The sequence below is a fragment of the Pygoscelis adeliae genome, unplaced genomic scaffold (assembly GCF_000699105.1).
Source record: "Pygoscelis adeliae isolate BGI_AS28 unplaced genomic scaffold, ASM69910v1 Scaffold179, whole genome shotgun sequence".
NCBI lineage: Eukaryota > Metazoa > Chordata > Aves > Sphenisciformes > Spheniscidae > Pygoscelis > Pygoscelis adeliae.
The window spans coordinates 2,509,407-2,527,447 of record NW_008825612.1 but is presented as its reverse complement, the minus strand read 5'-3'; the positions used below and the strand labels follow the sequence as shown (position 1 = coordinate 2,527,447).

At 36.7% G+C, this 18,041-nt stretch overlaps 1 protein-coding gene across 2 annotated transcripts; it reads left to right on the top strand.

Annotated features, from left to right (window-relative positions):
* The first annotated feature begins 3,403 nt into the window (after positions 1-3,403).
* PPM1A (protein phosphatase, Mg2+/Mn2+ dependent, 1A) lies at positions 3,404-17,626 on the top strand. 2 transcript variants are annotated; one of them, XM_009332735.1, is made up of 5 exons: positions 3,404-4,250; positions 6,050-6,167; positions 11,200-11,308; positions 13,917-13,974; positions 16,363-17,626. In XM_009332735.1, the coding sequence occupies exons 1-5, from the start codon at positions 3,417-3,419 to the stop codon at positions 16,390-16,392; spliced, it is 1,149 nt and encodes a 382-aa protein (XP_009331010.1). In that variant the 5' UTR covers positions 3,404-3,416; the 3' UTR covers positions 16,393-17,626. The 2 variants fall into 2 exon arrangements, with proteins under 2 accessions (XP_009331010.1, XP_009331011.1); XM_009332736.1 differs by lacking the exons at positions 13,917-13,974; positions 16,363-17,626 and having other exon boundaries at positions 11,155-11,220.
* Positions 17,627-18,041: the final 415 nt, after the last annotated feature.

The window sequence follows — 18,041 nt, the reverse complement described above, 5'->3', positions numbered from 1 at the left end:
TTAGGAAGGTGACTAAAGAAATACAAGAGAGGGCTAAGTTAAACCATGTTCAGAACCTGTTGCTCTGTTGCACATCATGCATGCAGGCTGCTCTGGGTCTGACTTCTCTCTTTAGTGTTATTACATAACAAAGTCACGCTGTAACTTGGGCACTTGCACCGCTGTAGGTTAATCTGATTTGCATACAGAGTTATATGCTTAACTAAAGGTGTCATTCCAACTTAATCAGTATAGTACACAAGCCACCTCATGAAAGAATGAAGAACATACTAGTGATTTAGGTAGACCCTGATGTGTGAAAGATGTTTCCGTAGATACAGACTCAAAAACAGGTCTAAAAGATATTTTTAGTAGGAAGGAGCCATGACTTTCTGATGTCAGCCTTTTTTTGTGTGCGTGTCCCTTCTTTTAAAACTAGGATTTTTTTTTTAAATTATTTTTTAATAACTAAGACTCTTCAAATTCTTCAGGTTTTAGCCACCCATAAGGGTGTGGGGGAAGAAGTAGCAGGTAGCCTCCGATTCATAAGAATTCACAGATTGGTCATATTAAACTCAAATTTTTCTGAACAAGAATTGAAACTCTGGAAGAAATAAAGGCTTGGCATATTGATCCTATCCACAAGTAAACTATGCTTTCCCTTCAGATACAGTGAGGATTTTGAAAACGTGGCCTACCCTCCTACAGGTTTAGACTGGCGTTCTGGTGGAAGTATGATTAGGTAGAGTGTTGCAAGGAAAGCAGCTGCAGTCTGTTATTGCAGTTTTCAGGAGGTGACTACTTTATGCTATGGGCTGTGAATAATTTCCTAAGTAGATGTGACCACATTGTGGTTATCCTTCTGTCTGGTTGTATTCGCATCTATGGTGGGTAGCTCGCACCCTTGAAGAATCATGTGTCAACATCTCACCTACAACACTTAATTTAGAATAGCAACAGCTTTCAGTTTACCTTCTGGGAAGGGATAAGGCAACTTGGTTTTAAATGGAGAGTGGGTTTGTTAATTTTTGAAGTGTGCTAGCAGTTCTGTATGAGTTGCTAGAACTGCATATGACCTGTCTGTATGTATTTTTAATTGTGGTTTACATGACAAACTACTGAGAGGGACAGCTTACAAAGCACAACTCTGTCTGAATGTTGTATGCCTAGTAATGTGAGAGATTAGAAGTAAACCAGCCTTTTTTAGTCCAAATTTGACAGTGCTTGTGGTCAGTTTAACTGTGTCCTGTTCTTAATGCTTTTCTGTTTTGTTTTGTTTTAAACACAGTGATAATGTAAAATACTTCACACAAATGTGGTATTTGCCAGGGCAGTTTCTGCTTTTTGAGCTCTAAATTAAAGTGAAATAATTGAATATCTGCATTCTATTTTTTGATCTTTCTGACAATAAGAAAGTGTTAGGCATTAGTTTAAACTCTGCTGCTATCATGGAATGAATAAAAGTCTATTATTCTGCAGAATAGTTCCCCATTTGATTTATGGCAGCATTCTGTAATTATTTTGATCACTCTGACTTCACTAGAGTTGCATGTGAAGATAAAAAAGTCTAAGTTGTATTTTTTTCCTAGCAACTGCAGTAATGTGAACCTCACGCATGTGCTTAGGATACAAGACCAGTGTACACTATATTTTGTTGGCTAGTTACAGTTTGTGTGGGCATCAATATTTTGTGTTTGCTTGAGAAGACACAGAACTTAAGAGCAGGGGTTTGGGTGAGAGGAAGCAGAGGTGTACTGCTGCTGACATCTCTCTCCATACAGCTGAAGTATGAGCGGCTTTTGTTTTTGTTAACAAAGCATGTGAGTCAAAGAGTGTATATCCAGTCCCTGTGCCTCACATTTGAATCACTGTTGTGGTGAGAGGAAATATAAACATTTCTTGACTGTTTATTCTAACATATACAGATGTTTTAGAAAGGTTGATAGTGGCTGAAAGAGACAAATTGAAAAGCTTTGTTGGATATATAGTGTCACTTACAGCTGGAGCTGTATTGCAATAAAAGCATGTTATCAAAAAGTGATGTTATCGCTTAGAAAACTGATCAAATGTATTCCACATACAAGTTAAAACCTTCTAAAACCCCTAGTGTACTAACTTTTCTGCTAGTGCAGCTGCTTAGTTGGGGCCTCAGGTAAAATCTGTTTCAGAGACTCTTCTCACAGTTAATTCTTGTCCACTGTCTTCAAATAGAAAAGCTCCATTACCTTGTATTGTATAACAGTGATTTGCACACTCTTTGATGCTTCCCAGGGCAGAATTTGCAAGTATGTAAAATGTGTGACCTATTTTGTATGATTTTTTGATAATGAATGCACAAGTAAACTGATGTGGATTAGAAGGGCGGGTTGGATGGTTAGGGTGTGAAAGCCATGAAGATAAACCAGTCAGTTTACGCTGCCTGCAAATATAATTTTTATTCTGTTAAGCGTGAATATTTGCTGCATCGCATCCCGATGATGGGAGGTGGAGGAGGATAGAGTGTGCAGTATATTGGTCTGGCTTGAATAAGGAAGCATGAATATACAATACTTGTGATTTTATTTCCAAACAGATTTCCTTAGACTTGTCAGGGACAGTTGTCTTTCAGTGAAGCATGAATACATTAAGGTTTTAAGTAAATCTGCAGCACAGACATCTGAGAAGCTTGCTGCGTAATTTAACTGAAAATCTAAGGATGAGCTTTCACAAGATGGCTGAGCCAAACTAATGGCTTGCTGCTGCCTAAAGGGATAGCCGCTCTGTTCCTTCTGAGTCCTGCTCCTAGTTATCCAGTGTTGGCTCTTCCTTTATGCAGGCTCTGGCATCATCCTGATCATTCAGATCACTTGTATCTGTTAAAAAAAAAAAAACACCACCAACCAACCAAAAACCCCCGAACCTCCTCCCCCAAAAGAAAACCTAATCAGTTTGCTTTTGTTTCCCGATCACCATTGGAAAAGCAGAGTGTGAGCAGGACTTTGTGACCAGCAGGTAGGGATCTAGGGAATGCCACTGTCCTGGAAACATTGAACTCTTTCATTGGCTCAGTAATCGCAGGGAACATAGCTATTCAGATGTGTGCCAGTTAACAAGTCCTCTTTCAAACTAATTTCATACATACTTATACTAGAGGCTTTTGTCAGAACCATGAATGATAGTGGAATATCGGTTCTTCAAGTAAAACTGCTGAAAATACTTACAAAAATATGAAAAATGCAGCTCAGCTAGTAGCAGTGTCCTTGTTTAAATTAGATGAAAGCAATGCAAATTTGACTTCAGCGAGATGCAGAAAAGTCAGCTTTATATCTGTGTATTTTTGTCATCTTAAAATTATTTGGGCTATTATTTAATAGTTTCCAATAAGATGTTTAAACAAGAGACGTTAAGAAATACCTTAATAATCCTTTTTTTCCTTTTAGAACTGAAGGAAAGTCATCATGGGAGCATTTTTAGACAAGCCAAAGATGGAGAAGCATAATGCCCAGGGGCAAGGGAATGGGCTTCGTTATGGTTTGAGTAGTATGCAAGGCTGGCGAGTTGAAATGGAGGATGCACATACGGCTGTGATTGGTTTGCCAAATGGACTTGATGGATGGTCATTTTTTGCTGTATATGATGGGCACGCTGGATCACAGGTTGCCAAGTACTGCTGTGAGCATTTATTAGATCACATCACAAGCAACCAGGATTTTAAAGGGCCAGATGGGCCACCATCTGTGGAAAGTGTAAAGAGCGGCATCAGAACAGGTTTTCTGCAAATTGATGAACACATGAGAGTCATCTCCGAGAAGAAACATGGCGCAGACAGAAGTGGGTCAACAGCTGTGGGTGTCATGATTTCTCCCCAACATACATACTTCATCAACTGTGGAGACTCGAGAGGTTTACTTTGTAGAAACAGGAAGGTTCACTTCTTCACACAGGATCACAAACCAAGTAATCCACTGGAGAAAGAGCGTATACAGAATGCAGGTGGCTCTGTAATGATTCAGCGTGTGAATGGCTCTCTTGCTGTTTCAAGGGCACTTGGGGACTTTGATTACAAATGTGTCCATGGGAAAGGTCCTACAGAACAGCTAGTCTCACCTGAGCCTGAAGTTTATGAAATTGAGAGATCAGAAGAAGATGATCAATTCATCATACTGGCTTGTGACGGTATCTGGGATGTTATGGGAAATGAAGAGCTGTGTGACTTTGTAAGATCCAGACTTGAAGTCACTGATGACCTTGAGAAAGTTTGCAATGAGATAGTTGACACCTGCTTGTACAAGGTAGCCAGACTTGAGAGAAGAGGTTTACTGTGTTTTCACTGTTAGAAGTTTATGAACAAGTTAAGAATAAGTTTTGATTCCAGTCTATAAGTGTCCAATGGTTTATGTTAACATGACTTCGACAGTAATTACCATTGTTCTCACAAAAATGGTGATAGAGGGGGAATGAACACACAACAGAACCAGTATGGCTTTCTGTGTGGTTTTGGTTAATGAAGAGTTTAAAATCATGTACAGATATGTTATCATCACTGGGAAACTAGAAGCTAATGGGAATTTATGGGCAAGCCAAGGGCAATAGCTGCCCTTTTCTGTTTCACAACATACTTTACAAAGCATTAACTCTTAAGACTTAAATCAGGTTATAGAATATTCTTTCCCTTCCTAATCTTCCCCTCCTTTCTTGGGCATATAGTAGTAACATTACTGTCATAGTTACACCAAGGTTAAATGCAGAATGAATGAACATTGACTTCGTATTTTGCAGTTTTTAAAATTTCTTCTTGACTATATGAAGATCTGACTTCCTAAGTTAGTTTTTATTCTGGTTTAATTCCTGTATGTCTTACTCAGTGTTGTGTGATGCAGCTCTGAAACTAGCTCAAGTAGAAGATGGGACTGTTTTGTATAACAAATCTGTGTAATTTTGTCTACCATAACTTCTACTTTGTATTAATAAGCTGCAGGATGGTGCAGTTACAGAAGAGATTTGAAGTATTGAGTTTCATAGCTTGATGCTTAATTTTCCAAAGGCAAGCTATAAGTCATAGTATAAAAAAAGCCAATGTTTTTGATACTAAAGAGACAAGACAGCATCTCTGCTCTTGCCACATGGCTAACAAGGTCATTGTTTCCCTTTTGGAAAAATGTAATTGCTTTCCAACACTTTGGCAGATTGATAATGCATATATTTTTGTTTACAATTTTTATCTGGTAATCCTGAAAACAAATACTGGGGAAGGAACAGTGGCTTGTGGATGCTGTAAGCTTTGCAGTAGCCAACTGTCAGCACCTCCCCATACGCCCATATACTCCTGTTTTAAACACTGGCTTGTTCTTGATCTCGCTGACTTCTGTGGATTTAATTGGTGTTAAAAGTTAAGCATACGGATGCATGTTTGTAGACCAGAGCATGGGGTATTGAAAGTAAACTAAACAGTTACGTTTCATAAGCAGAATGTGTTTGTATTTTAACGTATTCAAGTAGGAGTTTTAAATGTTTCCATTTCAAAGAATGCTTTTGTAAAGGCCTGGGCCCCTTCCAGCTGGTCTTTTAACAGATTCTCTCACTTGTAACTCTTCTGTTTTAAAAGAAAAGGGGGGGGGGAAAAACCCTAATAGCTGTGATTTTAGGTGGAAACATGGTCTGAATTCAACACCTCCCTGCTTAGTGCTTTTAAGCAGTAATGGTTTTGTTTACCCATCTAATATTCAGCTGTTCTCCCAAAATGATTGGGTAGTACTTAAAGCAAGATAGAACACAATTTGTAATTACACATCACTCATTAGTAATGTCAATTTTTAAAAGACAATGGGCTGTCTGTAATTGGCTCCATGTAGTCTTCAGACCATAAGAGGAAAGAACAAAGTAACTTAAAAGTTGTACTGAATGAATGGGCAGACTTCTGGGATTCTGTAAGGGGGTGGGGGGAAATTAAGGCTAATGATAATATTAATCCATAGTAGTAAAAGTTATATGCTAATACCATATGATTTGTGAATTTTTGTGTGTAAAATGCTTTGATGTGTATTGAGCCTGGTGTGTATACATTCTCAAATCATTTTTTCTTTTCCACCAGGGAAGTCGAGACAACATGAGTGTGATTTTGATCTGTTTTCCGAATGCACCAAAGGTATCGCCAGAGGCGGTGAAAAGAGAGGCAGAGTTGGACAAGTACCTGGAAAGCAGAGTAGAAGGTGGATCATTTAAAAAAAAATAAGTAACTTTGTTTCTAAACAGACCCCTGGCCCCCTTCCCCTTCCAACAACTAAACTCTTAACACATACAGGCTTTTTACTAGACCTTCAAGTGCAATTGGCCATCTAGTGTACATCTCTGAAAAAGGCACTCATATAGTCCTGCTGTATGTCCTGAAAAAATTTGGCTATGAAAGTGCCGCAGCCTATAGCCCTGAAAATTATTCAGGATGGCAGAGAAATAATTCATTTGTGCTCAGTGTTCTTCATGAGTCCGTTGACAGCACTATCTTCTGACCAGTAAATCCTGGTTCCTGTTATATGGCATTAAATGAAATAATCAGAATATCTTGCAAAGTGTCTGTGAGGATGGTAATTTGAGTGCCATTTTTTCCGGATAGTTATGTACAAATTAGTTAGTCGTAATATTCTATTATCCAGTTATGGTACGGTTACAGCTTGATTACTGTCATCTTTAGGGCACCTGCTAACATTTACTTATTTGAAAGTATGTAAGAAATTTGTCAAAGCTAATCTTTAAGCATTCATGATGAACAAAAGCTGGGAGCTCATCTTACTCTGAGAACAACTTCAAAATTTTGCTTTAAATTTGTATTTCGGGAGTTCTTAAACTTTAAACTGAAATGGCAAGTCTTAGGCATTTTGGGTCACCTAACTAAAAATATTTGAAATCAATTTGGTTTAAAAGATTTCTCATTAAAACTGGATTTCTAGTGCCTTTTGGTATTTTAAAACAACCACAGCTTGGGTGTTTGTTTCTGAAACACAAGACACTTAACCTATGCAAATAATGCATACAGCATCTATTTTTGAAGTGGATTCCTCTAGACCTATATGTTACAAGTCTAGTTATGTGTATATTCTCCAAGAATCCTTAGTAGCACACAGGGCACGGTACGTAGAGTTCTTCACAAGTATGGTATCAGTGATAGTTAGAGGAACATACTGTGCACTTTTTTTCCTCCTTAACTTGCATGAAGATAACACAGTGCAGCTTCAGAAATTTCACAGAGAACTTGCCTACATGGGAGTTCTGGGTTCAGACAAATTAATGTGCAATTTTAAAGCACTTACTACCTGCGTGGGCGCTCCTTCAGAAAGTATCACCTTTTTCAAAGGCCTCATTCGCAAGGTCTTGGCAAACTACATCTGTTCTGCCCCTGAACAAATGTCCAGGCAGACATTTCTGTGTTTTAATCTAACACTTGCCTCATAAGAGAAGTTGGTGCACAGTAAGAAATAGTGTGAATCTTTTTGACAGCGTAGCAGGAATATCCAAGTGCATGGTAACACTGCATGAGTTAAGTGTCAGATGGCTTTCTCCATTTCAAAGCAGTGAGCAGTTTTGCACCAGATATTTGAAGAGCTTACTATGTATGCCCACTCACAGAATTGGTGAAGAACAAGTACGCTGTAAATTCACACATTAATTTACAGCATGCTAACTCTCCTAATTTGGGCAAGTATTACCTTCGTATCTTAGATATATTGTCTGAGTTCAGAGAAACCCATGACCTAGAATATGAAAATACGTTCAAGTTAAGGCTGCATCTTCAGCTGGCCTCATTGTACCCCAGGAATATTACAATAAGGAAAGCTGACGTTTTTGTACAGACACTTCATTTCGTAAATGAAGAACCTAAACACTGGAACTGCATGTGATTATGGTACATACAATGAATTTGGCTGCCAGTACTTTGCATTTATACAAATACAAAATTTCAGGAGTGAGTGAAGTGTGGTACTTGCATAGAGGCAGAAGGATCCTCTATGTAGTTATAAAGCACTTTAATACTAATTTAATGGGATGATGTCTGAACAACTTGAGGACATACATTGTACTTCCCCTCAAGGGTCGTTGCTTCTTTTTTAGAGTTGTCCTCAATCTTTTGTCTATTGTTGCACAAAGATATTATTTATATTAATGAATATGTAGTAAACACTAATCAACCCAGCAGTGATTTGTATCAGCTGTGTGCAGAATTTGGCCTTTTAGGTCTTACTCATGAGGGAAGTTGAGAGGCTGAACTAAAGCAGAACTTCAAGAACAGGAGCCAATTAACTTTGTTATATTTAACTTCATAATTCTTGTGAAGTTAAATTGTTTCCTGGTGTAAATGGATAATGCAGCATTGACTAGTAAGGTAGGACTGCTACAGCATCTGAAACTTGCAACACTACAGTGAATAATCTTGCTGATATCCTAGGATACTTTAAGAATGGCAGTGCTTAACTTTATAAACCTCATCTTCAGCTGAAGAAACTCGAAAACGTAAAGAGTACTTTTAGAATGATCTTACTAATCTGTAATACCAATTTAAAGTTAAAATTCATTAAAATGGAAATGGTGAAAATGCATATTATGTATTTTTATGCACTTCAGTACTCAGTGTAGTCCAACAAGTAATGAGATTTGATGCTTACTAATGTATATTTTTCCTGGTTGTACTTTTATTCCCTCAGTCCAGAATATGTCTTTATACTGTTAAGAAGTAGTGCAAATTTTAAGACTGAATAGGGCTTAGTACTGATGGTCATCTTGAATAAGGAGAGGCAATTCAGATTTTAAAAAACATAGAAAGTTTTCTACTTACCGTTCCACCTAGGACTCTCCTTTTACTAATTTTTGATGTTTGTGGTCCAGATTTGTAGCTACAGTAAATAATAATGGAAGAAGCAGCAAGTGTGGAGAAGCATCTTTGTGCTATTACTTGCAATAAATCAGTGTTACTCCTAAAATATCATGTGAACTTCACGGTAGAAGTAATCAGTCATTCCAAAACGTGTTGCTATTATTTGCACTAATGTGATATTGATGTGTTGACTATAAAAGAAATCTGTCTAAACTTTTTTCTGTTCTCAGTTTCTTACATAAAAACATTCCATAATAGATAATCCTTGCAATATTTATACCTATATATAGAGAAATAATTTTAAGTTAGTTGTTATATGTTCCTTCCCATATTTTCCCAAAATCAAAGCTCTGGCTTTTTTCTTAAACTTTGTGTGGAATTCCCATTCAGAATATGAAAAAGCAGATATGTTTTGAATCCTTTATTTTAGGGTTGTAAGTACATTTTTCCAGTACTCGATGCCATGAAAATGTGTAGAAGGTTTAAAAGTAAATTAAAGGTTGGGGAGGGTTGTAAGATGTATTGAAAGAAGATAATTCCAATAAATTAAACACAGCTAGCAGACCGACTCCATTTGTTGTCTTCAGTGTTCATTCAGTCTGTATCTATAGTTTTATCAAAATATAAATGTATTCATTTAGTGGAGACTGTATGTTAAATGTACTGCAGTTACAGGTTGTGAAACTGTGTAGTATAGGTAAACTATAAATTCCTTATTTTTGTACAGCAGAACTTTAGCACTAGCACAATGTAGAATATACTAGATGTTCAAAATTGCACAATAAAGGAACTTGGCAAACCAAATCCGAGATCTTTGCTTCTTATTCAGATTTAAGAGTGTTAGATTATTTACTAAATACTAGATGGTAAAATGAATTTTGGCTATAGGTTTTGAGGAAATGGCAAGTTTTTGAGGTGTCTATGGTGTGTGGTGTCATGTATTTAAAATGTAGGTTTTGAAGTAAACAGCTTAAAGCTTTGTGTTGCAGAGTTTGACACTGGTTGAAGGCTAGACAGTGTTTCCACTGTACCTTGCAAATAATTTACACAGCCTGAGCGCAAAACAGAGCTGATGCTTTTTGTAAACACACACAGCCCTGAAAAACTATTACATGCACAAAAAGTAATTCACAATTGTTGTTTTTAATTTTTTAACTAAAAGGGACTGGATGCATGCTGGTTTTAAAAGCTTTTAATGTGCCTTATCTCACAAATTATAAAATGGAAACTTGGTATGCTCTTCTGGAATTGTCATTTAGGGCAAAAACTGAATGCTAGAGTATTTTTCAAAAGTGGTACTAATGAACTGCAACTACTCTTCAAGCTGTGTAAATGCTTTATTACATGAAGAATAGTGTGCATGTACATATGTGCATGTATATATATATGCACATACGTACACTTCATTCTGTGTGCTGCAGTATTCACTTGAAGATCAACAGCGCCAAGTCTTAATAATTCATATCTCTTATAATTTCTAAGAGCTTGTGTTTACAGAGAAACTGATGAGATGCATTTTAAAAAAAATGTGCTTGTTCTTTAAACTTCCTAAAATCCCTATAATGAGTGACTCTTCAAGGGTGGTATGGTCTGAAATCTGTTGAGTTCAAATAAAATTGTGTGCTTACAACTTGAAAAAAAAAACAAAAACCAAAAACCCAGGCCTAAGAATAAAGTTAAAGAATGAATTTCTTAGCAAACGTGACTGTGACTACAGTATAGATTCTCTTCACCCAGAAGTTGGAGTGGATCGGCTTTAAATAACTGCTCAATATTCACATATCCCCTAAGGGAGTTGAGGATGGAAGTCTCTCTTAGATGTGATGTCCCTGGCTTTTAATTTGTATGTAATAGTTCCTAAAATTTGCATGTTGCTGTAATGCAGTGAGGTACAAGTATTGGCTAATATACATACAGCCATGGGAGTTATTTTTAATATGTCTAACTTTTTGTTTCTTGAAAATATTATGCTTTCTATGATGGTGATAATCTTTCATCTTCTGTTGCAGTGGTAAAGCTGATGTTAATATCTGCCTTGTGCCCAGGGCATTTTGTTGGGAAGATATTACATCTTCTGTTATATCTAATGTCTAGCAGGAAATCCATTAAAGAATTTTTTCCCACTCTTATTAGGTAGCTGTGTATTTCTAAAATTGGTGTGCATGTTAACAGTTAGCAGTATATCTTTGTCAAATCTGTTACAGGTTCTTTTTCTTACGGAACCAAAGTTAGCAATTACCATGTTGAATATGGTCTGTCATCTTTTTTTTTTTAATATATTAACAGAAGTTAAGCTGCCTTTTTATAAAACTGAGTGTTTCAATCTTTTTAAGTTAAATTTGGACTGCACTTACAAAAAAAGTACTTCTGATTCCCAGAGATCATAAAGAAGCAGGGTGAAGGAGTCCCAGACTTAGTCCACGTGATGCGTACGTTAGCAACTGAGAGCATCCCAAACCTCCCGCCAGGGGGTGAATTGGCAAGCAAGTGAGTTCACATCAGTGTAAATGTGGTTTTTGATTTAAATCGAAACTTAACTGTAAGGCCACTCTTAAAAGTGGGGGGAAGGAAGAAGGGTACAAGACAAAAGGTGATGATCTGTTCTCCAATTATCATTACTCAGTTGTTCTGAATTAAAAGGACAAGCATAAGAACAGAGTTAACTATGAATCACTGCTAAAATTAACTTTCAAACTGTAGTTTTGGGAAGGACTGAGGGTTTTTTAAGGGTGGCCTGAGTGTGTCTGTTTTTTGTAATTAACTGGGTTCTCTGGGTGGGAGGTTACATTTGAAATTGCAAAAATAATGCACTGCCTTTAGTAGTTACTTGGATATGTAGTTGTACACTTCGACAAAAAGTGATATGCGTATGATATTTTCCTTGGCAGCTTTCTTTTCTTGTCTGTAACCAAAGCAATGTTGTAATTGCTTAAAAGTTTGCTTTTGTATCTCTCTGCTTGTGACAAATCTGAAAACTAGATAGAAGTCTATCAGAATAGAAAAGTGGGAAGTTAATATAGCCAGCTTTATATAGGCTGGCTTTGTCCTTGGAAGAGTTCAGTGTTGATGCTCTGTGGCTTCTCAAATTGATGTTCGATCTTTAAGGAAGCAAAGTGCTTAGCTCGTTTGCACACCAAACCAAGTGCTTTTTGGTTCAAAAGATCGTTCATGAACCTGTGCTGTGTTAAAATGGATTGGGCACATACGGTACAGACTATATTTTTAACCCTTCAGAGAATGATTTTTGTATTACACCAAAACATGAAGACTCTAGGTATATAAGTGAATAAATGATAACTGAACTGTAAAGATGACTTCTACAAAACAAAATTGTTCTTACATGAACTGTTTGACTAGGAAAAGAAGAGATGGCAATTTTACATAATAGCAGCATCTATTTAGGATGTGTTGCTGTAGTCTTGAAGTATCGATGAGTCAGTTACTCATTAAATGTGGCATACAAATTGATTTTTCTCAATCTCTTTTGGCTAGCAGTAGCATCATGGTTGTGAGGAAGTGCTGAAGTGACTGCCTTCCCTAGGATTTTGTCTTAGTGACGCTAGTTTGAATAGGGATTGACAGAAGTATGGATTTAATTGGATGTTAGCATAACTCAAAGCACGACTGCCCATTTGGAAGGAAAATAATGCTTTTTAAGAAACTGCCTTTATTTAGAATCAAAGATACCTATTTCTTGAAAGATGAGGGAAACTTTCCAGTTCATACGTGCGATGTACTTTGTGTGTAATTGCTTGTTTTTATCGCTTTAAATTCAGTCTCTTCTTCCGTGCCCTATAATCATTCACTAGATTCACTATGATGTTTATACTGCTGCATGGTAGTTCCTGACTTTTCAGTGTTATGGGATGATTAGAAAGCCTATCATCTGCTTTTTCTTCTAATGCACTCCTTTGTGATTGCTCTGCATGCATTCATGAGCAGTTAAAAGGTTGTTCTTTGAAGTTTGCTTTGTATCGCAGTTGTAGTCTGCTACTTCGTCATACTTGGTTCTGCAGAAGGGGATCTGGAAGAAAGTTGCTTTTAAAGTCCAGTCTGTAATTTCTGTCTTTTACTCCCCTCTTTCCTTCGTGCTCCCCCTCCAAAGTTGTTTCCTTATATGCTGGGTAAGGCAAAGGTTTTCTCTTCCTTCAGCCTCACATTGTTGGTTTTTTTCAGTATCAGTTTTCAAGAAAACCTTTTCACCTTGTGTAAAAAAACAAAAAAACAAAAAAAACAAAAAACCAACAACAACAAAAAAACCCCAAAAATTCCCATCTTGCTCATTTACATGTTGTTTGCAATTTTTCTATTACTATTTTATCAATATTTCCTATCAATATTAGAAAAGCTGAGAATCCCAGAGACGAAAGTTAATTACAAGCTATCTTAAATATGCTAAGCAAATTTTTTTAAAGGAGTGAAACTGTCACGATGCTTGAATTAATTTTTTAATTTTTTTTGCCAGACAAAATTCTTCTCAGTCTGAAGATACAATACGTAGAACTGCTATTTGCAGTTCAAATTTTTTTGAGAGAAGCTGCAGGCGAGTATTGGACATATTATTGTAAGAGAGTATTGCTTCAAAAATAATTTTTCCAGGTTTGCACATGGAAAGTACATTTCAGAATGTAACAGGAACAAAAATGTACTTCAGAATGCAATTTTTGTGCATCCAGAAAATTTAAAAAACTATTATTCCCATATGAAAGTGCCATAATACATGAAGTACTACTGCAGTGTTCATCAGACACACAAATGACCAGGGCATTCAACGTCCATCAAGTTTTCTGATGCCCTTTTTCAAAGTCAAGAGACGTAGCACCAAGCAGCATCGCAGCCTCATCTGAATGTCAGATTGTGCTCCTCTTTTTTTTTGAGTTTTGTCTGAACAGCCTTGTTTTTCTTGAACCTAAAGGTTTTAAAGGATATGGTAGCTGTGTTCAGTGTTTAATGATGCTTAGTGCTAACTTGTAGTAAACTTGGTTCTCTGAATCTAAAACGTTTTAAGGTTTGCATTTTAAATTAAAATTGTGCTTAGGGAATTTGACTTTAAAAAGACACAACCTTAAAATCTTGTGGGTTTTTTTTGCTCTAGACGGAGTGTGATTGAAGCAGTTTATAACAGACTGAACCCCTACAGGAATGATGATACTGTAAGTATCCTTTCTCTTACGTTATCTTTCCCCCCACCCCAATTATTTTAGCTGTTTTGTAAAGAAACATGTTGCTAGTTCTTGTTAAAAGACCCCTTCCCCCAAAGAAGCAGTAGCAATGTTGTGCGCTCTAGACTGTGTTTTGTAATTGTTTTCTGCTGATCATAGTCTCAAAACTCTGGTATGGTTGGTTTGTTTGTCCTCTGGAATTTCATTATTTGAATCCTGCCTGGGTTTCCAAATGCTTTCCTGCCAAATGGTGCAGAGTCATGTATATTTTTTTCTCTCTTACGGGAGACATTTTCCCCAAATACCAAGAAGAAAAAGGCCATATTTGTAGGTTAAACAGATTTGTAACTATCAGCTTTAAGGTTATATTAATTTTCCAAGTGGACTGTGTAAGCACTTTTATTGTTGAGCATAGAGCATCTTACAGCAAGCATACAGTTTAGGTTCTTATGTGTCAGTGATCAGTGTGACATGAATCCACTGTTGGTGGGGAAAAAAAACCCAAAACTCTAAAATATGAACAGTGATCCCAATTGCAGTTAGATCACTGGAAACAATGTTCTGTCACCAAAAGTGCTGTACTTCATAAAGTAGTTAAATTGATCCTTTACCTACCATCAAAAATTACTTACATGCTTAGATGTGATGTAAGTGAAATGCATCCAGACATAAAGAATTGTGTGTTAGCTTTACAATAGGGCGCTAGTTTATTTGGCAGTTCTCATTGTATCTTTAGCATAAAAATTCCTAAATAGTGGCTGAAAGAGGATGCTTTACCTTCAAAATACATTCTATAGTATGTTACTGTTCTACAAACGTACAGTACACAAAAGTCTTTGTTTTGTGATGATGTTGGCAACTTGGATACAGAAATTTGCATACTGAATAGTTGGCATGCAGCTCCTGTGTTTTTACTCACTACTGCTTTTATTCCTCATCCTTGCACTTGAAACAAACACGACCATTTTGGTCTTTCATATAATTGCTCTCCTTTGCTACTTCTGGTCTTGAAGAAAAAAACGGAGGTGGTACTTTGCAAAGGGTAATTTTAATGATTTTGGTTTCTCTTACTACACCTCCGTGCCAACTGTTCTTCTTTATGGTTTGTAATGAATTCTGTGTGCAAGTTTGAATGAAGGGTGCAGAACTTTAGTGCTAAGGAATTGTTGTATGTGGCATTGCTAGAGATTTAATTAGCCTCTTTTCTCTCAAAGGAATCAGTAAGGTGGTGCTTTTAAAGAGGAGTAATATTTCTACCTCCTGCAGTCTTAGTAATGATAGGGAAGTGTAGCTGTGGAAGCACCAGCATGCACTGTTGTTAAAGCCCATCATGGCCCTTAATTACTTAGGGGAAGGTAGCAGGTAATGCTGAAACAACCAAAGATTGCTGTACAGAAGCAGTTTGCTCTGATGCCAGTGCTACTGACTTAGCTGTTGCTTCAGCTACCGAGCTGTGGTCCCACTTCTTAGTCGTGGTGTTAACCTGTGTACCCAACTGATGAGGCAGTTAGAGAAAGCGGAATATAGAACAGTCTAAGCAAGGGAGAAGGAAACAGGCATGACACAAAGGCACATGGATTGAAAAACACTTACTAGAATTAAATATTCAATTTGTACTAGGATTTTTTTTTCAGCTGATAGCAGGAATTGGTTAAACATTTTTCAGGGGTGTGGTAGTTCAACAAAATCCACTGTTGCCTGTGGGCCTAAGTGGACCAAATTTTAGGGATACTCAGGTATTGGATACATGGTTGTAATGCCATGTAGTGTGACCGTACGGTTATGATATAGAGCACGGCGTGTGTCTGCTTCCAATTTTTTTCTTCTATACATTTTTTTTCCTTGTGGTTTTATTACCATCCCAAATTAGGGTTTCCTGCAGTTGCCCAAACTACACTTCTCTAACCTTAAATTATAAGTGTTAAAATTGAACTGAATTATAACAGGGTGTCAGTTGATGACTGTATCTTACTATGCAGTGAGGGAGGGCTGAAAACACAAAAGATGGTAATGATAATAACAAATGGCCTGAGGCACATCCTTGCTCTTTTCACGCACCTGTGTAGTAAGTGTATCCATTTTGTATTACTTCTAACTACTCTGGGAATGCTTTTGAATAATGTTCCTAGGATATCATTTTGAGGATTGATAAGGCTATTATAAAATGCTTGGTCAGATTTTGAAATGTCTTGGTACTAATGCTTCATTAATTAAGCGTATGTGGTTTTTAGATACTTCTTTGATGGTATTTCTGAAAGGGGAGAGAAAACAGACTCCTAAAATGATTTAAGTCTTTACCCTTTTTAGTCTGGATTATCCAGAAACTGCTGTAACTACGGGCACTCCAGACTTTAAAGGGTTCCTTCTTTTTTCTTTAAGGATTCTGCCTCAACTGATGATATGTGGTAAAACTGCTCATCTAGCTGTGGAGTTCACGTTTCATCCTTCAAATGAAAGTGCAGCCCAACCTCGGTGACCCTTCTTAACATCCATCCTCAACCTTAATTAAAGAAGGGAATATGATGTGTTGGTGAGAGTGACTACAGCAGTACAACATCTAGCCCAGGAACTGATCTTTTTTGTAAAACAGACTTCTGTAAACGTGATTTCAAACCATAATTCATGTTGTAAATCAGACTCCAGCAATTTATGTTGTATGATTTTGTTTTTGTAAAGTGCAATTGTCTTTGTACAAAATGCTCATATTTAATTATGAACTGCTTTAAATCACTATAAAGGTTAGAAGAAATGTTTGGCTTGTGTGTTGCAACAATATATATCCCTTTAAATTCATGTTGTGGTTTTGGATTGCAAGGAGCAGCAGCCTAGCCAGCTAGGTGCTCAAGAGGTGCACAAAACTGTAAAGATAACTTTGTTTTATATGAAAGCTGATCTTGTGGGCAACTCACCAGAAATTACAGTGTGTGAATTTGCTTGCCAGTGGAAAAATAACTAAGAGTAGTGCACATTCTTCAACAAACGTATATCGTTTTCTTGGACGCACTCCTGCTCTCACGTTGAGTTAAAGGGAGTTCTGATTTTGACTTCAGTGGGAGTTAAATCATGCCCTATTAATAGTATCGTGTTCATACGTGTACGAACCTTGGGATTAGAATGCCTTGATTCTTTGCACCTCTTTTTTCATTAACCCTTACCTGAAACTACTAATCACTGAGCACGAACAGGCAGCTTTCTACATACCGTAGGAGTCTGCAGCATTTTTACAATCCTGATTGGCTGGGTCTGCTGCTGTTCCAAGTAAAATACTTTGAATTCCATTTTATCAATAAAGCTTGATTTAACAAACAAGAAATTTATCCATAAATGTGTAATTCCTTTTTTCCTGCCTTTTAAAATGTCAGTGCCATTGTAAATGATATTTTACTTGTGGAAGAATATTTTTATTAATTGGTAGCCCATTTTTAAAATGGGAAGGATTTTGATTATTGCCCAAGACATAGCCATATGCTAGAGAATGATGTGGGATTAATCCGTTACCCTGTTTTTTACAAGTGTGGGTTTTTTCAGGCTTTTTCGTGGTTTTGGTTTTTTTTTTACTCCCCACTGAAGATGTGCATTGGTTTGAATTTGCCTACTGTTTGATAAAAATACATTTGTCAAAGCCTGACAATCTTTAACATTTTATGGTGTGTGTTTTTAATTGACCCACTTACTTAGAATGAGAGACTAGTGGTTAAACAGTACTTGTGATTTGAGATATAGCATGTTGACAATATTTAACTGTTCGTTGTTTAAAATTCTAATTTAAAATTTTATAAGATAATAAACTAATTTGATTTAAGCTTAGCTTTCTCCCAATGAGCATACAAAAATTAAGTTTTCAAGTCAGTCGTGTTTGCAAAACTGCTGTTTTGTGCACCTTGTATTGTCTTTTTGGTTGAGAATATTGTATTTAATATGTAGTTTACTCATTTAGTAGGCAGACTCCCCAAAAGGAAAATCAGTAAAACAAGTAGATTGTAACATTTACTGCAGTTAAACAGAATCAAAACTTGGTGTATAATTACTTTTTGATAGGAAAATGTAGCACAAGGCAT